This window comes from Catharus ustulatus, chromosome Z (assembly GCF_009819885.2).
Source record: "Catharus ustulatus isolate bCatUst1 chromosome Z, bCatUst1.pri.v2, whole genome shotgun sequence".
Taxonomy (NCBI): domain Eukaryota; kingdom Metazoa; phylum Chordata; class Aves; order Passeriformes; family Turdidae; genus Catharus; species Catharus ustulatus.
Window position 1 is genome coordinate 24,108,480 of NC_046262.2, and position 9,626 is coordinate 24,118,105.

Sequence of the window (9,626 nt, forward strand, 5' to 3'; positions counted from 1 at the left end):
TCCCCGTCACCCCCGCCCGCTGCCCGCGCTGCCTCCGCGGCCCCCAGACCTGCCAGACCCCTTCCCCTCCTCGGCAGCGCCTTTCGAAGCGTCTGCGACCACCGAGCGGGCTGTGTCCACGTGGGGTGGGGGGAAGCGCGGGAGGATGAGGAGAAGGAGAAGAAGGATCATGAGGAGAAGGATGAAAAGAAGGATGAGGAAAAGGATCATTATCGGTGATGCAGCCCGCTCGTGACCCGGGCAGAGGGTCTGCTTTCAAGCCTCCCGTATGGACAACATTACACACACACACATTCCTAGAAACCCCAGTTGGCGGTAAATAAAAAGTTACAGATACTTGTTTTGACAGTCAAAATGTGCCCTAGCATGCTCACGTGGGTGAGCAAATCTCAGTTGTTTGGGGGTACTGAAGGTAGCAGTTTAGAGCCACATAGCACCCACTGTAAGTCAGGGAAAAAAGGCCAGAATTGTTTCACAATTCTTAATGCTGCTTCTCAATCAAGCCAATATTCAATTACACAAGTTGCCATTTTACCCTAGGTGTCTGATAGCTGCCAATCCCTGTTTCCAGTCCCTGGTGAGATAATCAAGAAAAATGTTTAATGCTACAGAGATTTACACACCTTCTTATCTTTCCACAGTGAATAGTTTCATTGACCTCAGTGAAACTATGTAGGAGGTGTAAAGCTAAACATGGAGGTTTTAAGCCTTTGCAAGATTTTAGTTTAAATCGCTCTGTTTTAAATGGCACATAATAAATCCTTCAAGAATTGGTAATGTCATCCAAGCAGTATGCTTCCTGCCTAATAAAGCATTTATCTGAAACCCAGTCACCAAGGAACACTTGTATATACACGTTTTCTTCCTCTTGGAATATTACCTGATGTCTGACTGCTGTTTCTCCACCTAGTTTTAGTGAGTGATGTAAAAATACTAGGAACATGAAGCATGGCTGGTGCAAGGATTGTGATGTTGTATGACAAAATGGTCAGAATATGTTATTTTTTGTTCTTAATGCTTTTGAAGCACTTTAATGAATTAGATTTCAGTTTCTTCATAAGTGATGGTTTCACAGCTAAAATGCCTCAGTTCAAGGAGACTTTGAGCCTTAGCCTCTGTCTCTCTCGATGCAGTTCATGGGCTGTTGCAATTATGGCAATCTAGACAGGTGCTAATCCATCAAGAAACTGCACTGAGATCATCAATCTGTTTGACAAAGTATTTTTAGTTTCCCAGTTACCACAGCGAGCCCGTGTTGACCCTGGTAATAACAATTTTCTAGGTAACTGTTTTCCCCACTAGCTGTCACTGTTCACAAATCAAGTTGTCGCTTACATCCTGCATTTGCTACGCATTTGCCTGTTTGCCCACTGCCACGGTGCAGTCCTCTTCGAGGACAACCTTGAAGATAGGCTCAGCAGAAGTAAAATGAAGCAGACTGTGCTTCATCACTCACCCATGCAGCCTTTCTTGCTGCTTAGACTGCAGGTCTGGGTGAGACCTCACTGCCTCCCAGAGTACGATGCACTTAGTTGTAGATGAATGTGCCCTAAACCCTCACTAAACAGAAGCAGACAGTTTTATGCATTCATTGCAATACTTTCAAGTCTCTCTTCCTTTCTATTAATGGTTGGGAAATTTAAGTTGGGGATTTGAGCTGCCTGCCCTACACCACAACTGCGATTTGGAAGACAGCCAGCAGTTCAGGAATGCCACTCAGAACCCATACACTTGTGGAGTACACCCAAAACCTATCACTTTTGGGTAAGCAGTGTTACCCAAAAGGCCTCTAAGATTAGTTGACTATGTAGTCTGAGACTTCTTTAATGGGAATTTACCCACCCCAGGTATCAATGGCATGTAGAATTTTATTAAAATATGTCAACATAAACCATATTTTAACTTTGCAGACTGAGCTTGGTAAAAATACTATGTCATATTCTAAATTGTGTTGCTAGCTATTCACAGTGCCTTTTTCTGAATTGATATCAATTCTCAGGTAAGTTACTTTGTTAGTCAGTCAGTCAGTCAGTCAGTCAGTCAGTCAGGTTTCCTTAACACCCTAGTATTCCAGTTTCTGCCCTGTTCCCATTAAATTCAGACAGCATTGAATTCAGACAACATTGAATTCATAGACAACTTTGCTATTGATTTCAGACAGCATTGCAGGAATCTGCCCATTCTCACATGGATTTCCCTTCCTTAGGTATATATTCAAGTTGATGCCAGAAAAGCTGTAGGAATAAGAAGTCCTAATTCTGGAGAAGCATTGCTAAATGCAGCCCTCAAGCAGCAACCCCCACACTGTTTACTTTAAGTAATGGTGGAAGACCACAACTAGAGGATGAGCCTCTCTGTGCAATATGCCAGAGTGCTTGAGAGGAGTGAAGGCTGCTGCAGGATGGGGAACTATGTGGACTGATGAAAAGCAACAGGAATCTGTGAAGAACAACAATGCTTTGCCTGACAGGATCAAAAAATCCTAGAACCAAGTGAAGGTTGAGTTTGAAAGGGTCATCTGGTCAAATACCCCATACACCCAGGAAGGGCCATCTGTAGCAGGTTGCTTGGGATGGGCATAACTGGATGTGTAATTTAGTATATCCAAGTATGAAGACAACACCTCTGGACTACCTATTCATTCCAGTGTTCAGTCACTCTTACAGGTCCCTGCTGATGCTCAGAGAGGATTTCCTATTTTGCAGTTTCTTTCATGTCCATTGCATCTGGGCCTGTCACCGGGCACCACTGAAAAAGTCTGTCCTTGCACCCTCCCTTCAGCTTTACATTGATGAGATATGCCCCGAGTCTGCTCTTCTCCAGGCTCAACAGGCCTAACTCTCAGCCTCTCCTCAGCAGCACAGTGCTCAGGAGGAGCTTAGAGAGACAGAACAAGTGATGATCAGTGTGAGCAGAGGCTGGAGGGGAGCTGATTGAGTGGCTGCAGAGGGGAAGTATGTCTGCCACTGAAGTAGGAACTAAAGGAAAGTTAAGATTCCTTTTCCTACCATCAGTGCTCTTCCTGCATCTTGCCTGTGAGAAGACAACCTTGGATTTACTGAACAAGGAGAAAGAGGGAATATTTAAAGAGGGTACACATTTGCACCACCTCTTATAGCACACTCCAGCCAAGCTCCTGAAGCCATCCTGCTGCAGCACACTTTGACAGATGAGCAGAAGGCTTTACTGCAAGCAGCATGTGCCAACCAAGGATTTGCATAAGGGACAGCTATATTGAAGTAGAATCTGCCCTCAGAAATGCATATTTAGTATGGCCCCAGAATGAAGTCAGTGCATCCAGGCACTGGAAAATATTCACATGTATCAGTTTTTCCACTACTAAAGAGCCTTTGCTGGCTTTAACTGCAACTTTATAAATCCTAACAAATTTTATGCCAAAAGGAAACCAATTTTTTACACATGACTAATTTCAGCATGATGAATTTAAGCATATGAGTGACTTTGGAAGCCAGCAGTGGAACCCTGAAACATTTCGTTTTTTTTTTTTCCAGCAGAAAGCAGTGGATATACATTCTCTATGGTGTTTACACCTGCAAATCCCTCCAGAATGAGGAAAATATACTCCTCAAAACTTTATATCCCTTCCAAAGCCAGTCATAGGCTTCACTCTGACCTCAATATTAAGGCTTTATGCGATGAGTAGATTGCTAAGTTTATATTGGTATTATTGGAAGTATCATCTGTAAATCCCAGTTCACTGCAGTAATAATATACTACTTCAGAGGTCGTATTTTACAGAGACTTGAAAATCTGGTACTTGACAACCCGCTATCGAAGACAGTTACCTCTATTCATGGTTCATTTACTGTAAAACCAGTTTAAGAATGTATAAATAAGCCTGTACAAAAAAAAAAAAAATTACTAGGCTCTTAGTAGGTTCAACATTTTCACAGTCCTTTCATATTGGTCCAACAAATTTCTTAACTACAGTAAAAAATAACATCCTATACACCCAGATTAGAGCAAAGTCAATACCTAAAAATTATTTAAATTATCCAGACTACATGCACTCTTTTAAATCTAAACTAGATATGAGAAAAATAATCATGATAGCTAGAATTGAACTTTTCTCTGAACCCCTCTGTGTTGTTAATAAACCTCATCTTTATGGTACTTTGATTATATATAACATATTGTCAAATGCTAACTTAATACTCTTACTCATCAACAATACAAGAAATCATGGCACTTGGAAATCTGAAAGACAATAAATACAAGACGTGAAGGTCACCTTTGCTTGAGAAAGAGCAAAGTGTGGTTTTCAGTCCACAAACCCAATGACTCACTCAACAAAGAAATAAAGAGGAACATCACTGACAGCAATGACCTCTCTCAAACTCAACTAAAAAGCAATATGGTTTTTTTGGGTTTTTTGGGTTTTTTAAAATTTTTTTTAAAATTCCTGCCCCAAATTCCTCATTCACTGCAGCAAAACTGTGGCTGTCCCTGGGACTGCTGTGAATAACAGTCTCCCAGTCACAAAAATCCCACATAAAAGATACTCTCCAGCAGGTATTGTTCTATAGAATGAGGTTCCTGGAATTGCTTGCTAATCTCACCATAGAACTTGACTTTGATCTTCCTTTAACAATCAGATTTTGACGGGCTTGGACAATGCCATTTAGTTCAATTTTACCCAGAAGTTCATAAAATACTTTTTACATTATGAATATTTTGCAAGTGAGGAAATAAGCCTGTTTCAAGGGAGCAAAGCTGAGAGGAAACTCAGTTTGGTTTCCTTCCCACTGTGTAAGTCGCCAGGCACAAACAGCTCAGAGGGTGCACAGAGGGGCAGGCGGCCTTCTCTCACTCTCTACCTTCTCCACCACTTTGTGCGCAAGCGAGGAAGTTGAACTGGCTCCTGCCCTTCTCTGTCCACAGTTGTTTGTCCCTCCCTACGGGTAGGAGAAGATGCAGTCCTGGCATTTTGCTCCTCACTGCTGAGAGGTGATGAGCAGCCCCAGGGATGCAGATTCCCTCCTGGGGATAGACACCCACAGTGATTTTACCTAGAAGGGGCCAAAATGCTACTGTCCTTACTGTCAGCTCTGTTGTGAGACACACAGCAAACCTTTACTACACCGTTTTGAAGAGGAAGAGTAATATACAGAAACACACAGCAACAACAGTCTTCAGCCACTAGCAGTAGCAACAGATATTAGCGTTTACCCGAGGAGCTTAACTTCTGGCAGGACAGTGGCCACATACTTCTAGTTAGGAGCAAATTTTCTAGAACAACACTGATCACATCACATTTGAAAGGCTTAGGCTGCAGCTCCCGACCAAACCCTTTGGTTTGCTGGAATCAAATACTTCTCACCACTCAAAAGTTAAGAAATGCAACAGCAGCTCTCCTGACAGCAACAGTTCCCCCAAGCAGCATTTCGGTGGTCTTTTCCTCACAAGCAGCTTGTTCTTTGCTCGTTATTACTCCAAACAGAACTATTTTCCCTTGATTTATTCCTCTCCGGGAACATCTGCACAGAAAATCCCTCTAGGGTGGTCACAGCACCACCAGAAATGTTGACTCCTTGGCTTTGGGCTACGGGCACTGCCGAGCTCAGCTCCCGGCGAAGCCGAGCCGCGCTGAGCGGGGCCGGGCAGGGACGCATCTATTCCAGCCCCGCCGACTGAGCGGGATAAAGCTCGGAAAGCGCCAGCAGTCGTGTCCGGGCTTGCAGCACCCTGGAGCACGGGGCAGCCTCTGAGGTGCCCGGCCATCCCCTGACCCTCCCGGCTTCCCCTTACCTTGCTCCCCGGGCCGTTCATCCTCCAAGGAGCGGAAGGAGCGGCGCCGGAGCGCTGTGCCCAGGTGAGCAGAAGCCGCCGGCACCTTCGGGCCGGCCCGCCCCGCAGCTCCGGCCCCGCCCGGCCCCGCTCCGCCCGCAGCCCGCGGGGATGAGCCCGGCCCGGAGCCGCTGTCAGCGAGGAAGGAGCGCACAAAGGCTTCCCCGAGTTATCCTGCCTCGCGGGCCTCCTCTCCTGCCCCTGCTCTAGGCTCATCACTGCCCTGACCAGGAACATTTAGTACTGGGGGAAAGCGCCCGGGGAAAGTAAGGCAAACCAAGGGCCCTGAGGTTCACATGGCTGAGTTACACAGCCTTTGAGAGACGGTGGTAAATCCACACGCACAGCTGATAACTCGTGGCTGGTGCTTTTCAGGATTCTTCAGCAAACCCAGCCTCATGCTCGAGAAGAAGGGAGGCAAATTGCCTGGAGCTGAGAAAGAGTAGCATAACCATGCTCTGGAGCACATCTAAACTGCCAGAGGTGGGAATGGAAACATACTTCAAACAGCCTATTTTCATCTTTGAGATATTCTAGTACACAGCAAGTACGAGATAGGTGGAAAGCATCATCTTGGGAATGACATATTTGGGCTTGACTCTCTCACTTTGTTACTCTTTCCCCCCTCCCACGCCTTAAAAACAGCCAATGTTTGTTTTCTTTTTGGAGTATTGCTATTTCTACAGAGTTCATTAATATTGTCAATGCTTTGTAAAGCTACCCAAGGCCTCAATGAGGGAACCCTATAAGATACTCAGACAACACTGTAAAAAACAATCCCTACGCTCAAAAAGTCAAATACTTGCACACAAGGCAGTGGAGAGCATGTGAATGCCACAAAAGCAGAGCAACATTAAAGATGACTGGGAGCTTTGGACAAGTAGTGGTCAAGTCACAGCAGCTGTAACCAAAACCATCAAAAACCCCAAGTACCACACAAAATAAACCTAATGCACTAAACCTGTACAGAAAATTAGTTCTAGACAGAAGAAGCAGAACCAGCATCGATCAGCAAATTATGCCAGATTGAGGCTAGGCACTATGAAGATCTGCCCTATTTCTAGTGAAAAAGACACACAGTCAGCAAATACAATCCTTGAGCTCCCCAGAAATGCTAGACAGTGCACATACTGAAATGTCCTCAAAAGCAGGTCAGAACATCCCCCTTTTTGTGGCCATACATCTGCAAGAGCTGTTGTCTCGGAGCTCATGTGACAGAGTGACCTTGACACTCTCTCAAAGGTCCAGGTCCTGCATGGATGAGCTGGGTGGGAGGTTAGCTGCAGCCTCAGTGGCACACAGCCATATTCTTGCATACCTGGGGCTGCAGATCTGATGTGGTCTTAGAGGAGGTATATCCTTTTTTCTTCAGAACTTCTGCACAAGTGCCAGGTGTCAGTCAGCCAACTGGAAATCTCAGAATCAGCTTTGCCCTGTTATTTCCAACAATTGTCAGAGAAGAAAGCATCACAGTCTGCCCTCGTACCCTGTTTCCCCAGGTGGACAAATTAGGGACTAGTTATTATTCTTGCCATTCTGTGCAGCCATGCTGTCTTTGCAACAAACATCCAGAAGTATCTTACTCAGCCATGCTATCACAGTAAGGGCAGGGTTCTCATCTGGACACAGGGGCTCAAAAGTGTCCTAGCACAAAGTTTTGGATACAGTAATACACAGACTTTCTGCAGTTTCTTCACAGCTCTTTCCCTGCATTTCCCTTCATTACTTTTAAAATACACTCCTTATATACCAGATTGAATTTAATCTCTCCTCAGGTTTTCACACCATCACAAGGACAAACAGGGGAAAAAAATCATTAAGGGTTGATGTCAGGAGCTGAAGTAAGAAGATATCTAACAATACTGTCTAGTAGAGCACAGATGGATGAACAGGACACTGCCTGACAGAGATCTATCACATGTTGTGTGCTCAGAAAAGTATTACTTGTGGCCAAGAAGGAAGCATTCTTTCAGAGAACAAATGTCATTCAGTAATCTTAATAATAATAATGTTAATAAATTATAACAGTAGTTACAGATTTACATTGCTGGACAATTCACTGTCATTTTATGTAAAAGATAGAGGTGACAAAGCTGTGGGCTTTATGCTGCTTTTTGAATTCTCAGGCACGCCCAGTCCCTCTTCTTGAGCTGCAGGGGATGAAATGGAATTTCAGGGACCCATGGGTCACTCGAGAGTGAGGGGTGTCAGTTCAAAGAGTTTCTGGCAGACTTCAGACAGTCCTGACAGCATTTGACTTTGGTAGGACTGCTGACATGAGTGAAATGCTGCAGGATACTTCACTAACCGTCTTATTTATAGACTTCAAAATGTATCAATTATTTAATTTGCCATAGCTAATCTCTCACAGTGTGATCTTCGTATGCAGTCAATTCCATAATATTTTAAGTACATATCAGCTGATGTTCCAAATTGCATCACTTGATATATACAGTAGCTTCTTGTCTTGCCTTGGAGAGGTTCCTTGGATGATAGACAATCCATTTATTGTTACACATGTAGGGGAACTATTTTATGTTCTTATGAATAAAAAAAATTTATTAAATATAAAAATAGTATAATAACACCACAGCAAAATTAGTAAACTACAACACAGAGAGCTATAAACATCACACAAGAGAAATACTCACAAGGGATATTACTTCTCTCTAGATTTAATGCAAATCAGAAGAGAACACTACACAATACTAAAGAAGAACAACAGATGTGAAATGCCCAGTTCAAGAAGCCAGACTAGCAGGAATAAGTATTCCAAGATATTTTTGTCTAGAATAGGGAACATACATTTCACTACATATTTCAGATGAAATTTTCTTCTCTCAAGTATACTTAGGACACCTAAGGACAGGTCCTGTGGTCAGCATGAAGACGTTTTGATCTATCATTATGCATCATCGGTGGATCATATGGTCCACTCCTGGTTGTGTAGTAAGCCATGCCCCTAACAGAATCAGAGGAAGAAGACATTCTCTAACTGGGAAACAGATTAAAGGTACTCAGTAATTCCTCACTTACACTGTATTCTTCAAAAAACAAGGAATTTCAGAACAAATTTATATTAAAAGTAGTGTAAAATAAAAAAATCTTCTCTAGCTTAAAGTTCTTTGTACTTTTTGCTGTCTCCCATAATGAACAGTAACTAATATCTTTGGGAATTTGCTGTTGAGTATTCACTGACATAAATTTAGCTATAAAATAGTATTAGAAGTATTCATCTTAGCCATTGTAGGGAAATTCTTCTTCTCGTTTTGGCAGGTTGTGTACTTACTGAGAATATCTTCCATCCTGGAAAGACACGAACATGGCTTTCAAGAGCTACAAATACTTGGCAGAATCCTGTTACTTGGCTGGGGCACAAAAGAAGGAAGCAGCATGAATCATTCTGTGCCTGTAATCTCTCAAGGTAGTGCTTCAAACACACAAACATGAATTCACGATTTTAGAGCACTCCACAGCAGGACCTTACACACTGTTGTAAGCAATCCTTTGTCAAAGATGATTATTACATCACAGACCGTGTAGTTGTGTGACACCCACGCATGGATGGACAGGCACAGGGCTCATGCCACGGTAACTATGATGAATACAAATTCCACACGAGTCACAGATATTTAAAAAACTCATCAGTTCTGGGACAAAAGACAATATACCTGTGTAAAACGTGTGTTGATACAATATTTACAAATGAATGTTTCTGCACCTGCTAAAATACAAATATTTTAACAGGTGCATTTGAAAACTCCAATGTTATTGCTTAAGAAAACGGCCTAGCTCATTGTACAGAAATTATCTACTTT

General features: G+C 43.2%; 1 protein-coding gene across 1 annotated transcript in view; it reads right to left on the reverse strand.

Moving 5' to 3' along the window:
- PDE8B (phosphodiesterase 8B) overlaps nucleotides 1-5,791 on the reverse strand; it is a 79,631-nt gene extending 73,840 nt beyond the window's left edge. Inside the window, exon 1 of the mRNA XM_033085810.2 lies at nucleotides 5,770-5,791. Within this exon, the coding sequence (XP_032941701.1) occupies nucleotides 5,770-5,790 (21 nt within the window). The 5' untranslated portion in view covers nucleotide 5,791. The remainder of the gene's footprint in view (nucleotides 1-5,769) is intronic.
- Nucleotides 5,792-9,626: the final 3,835 nt, after the last annotated feature.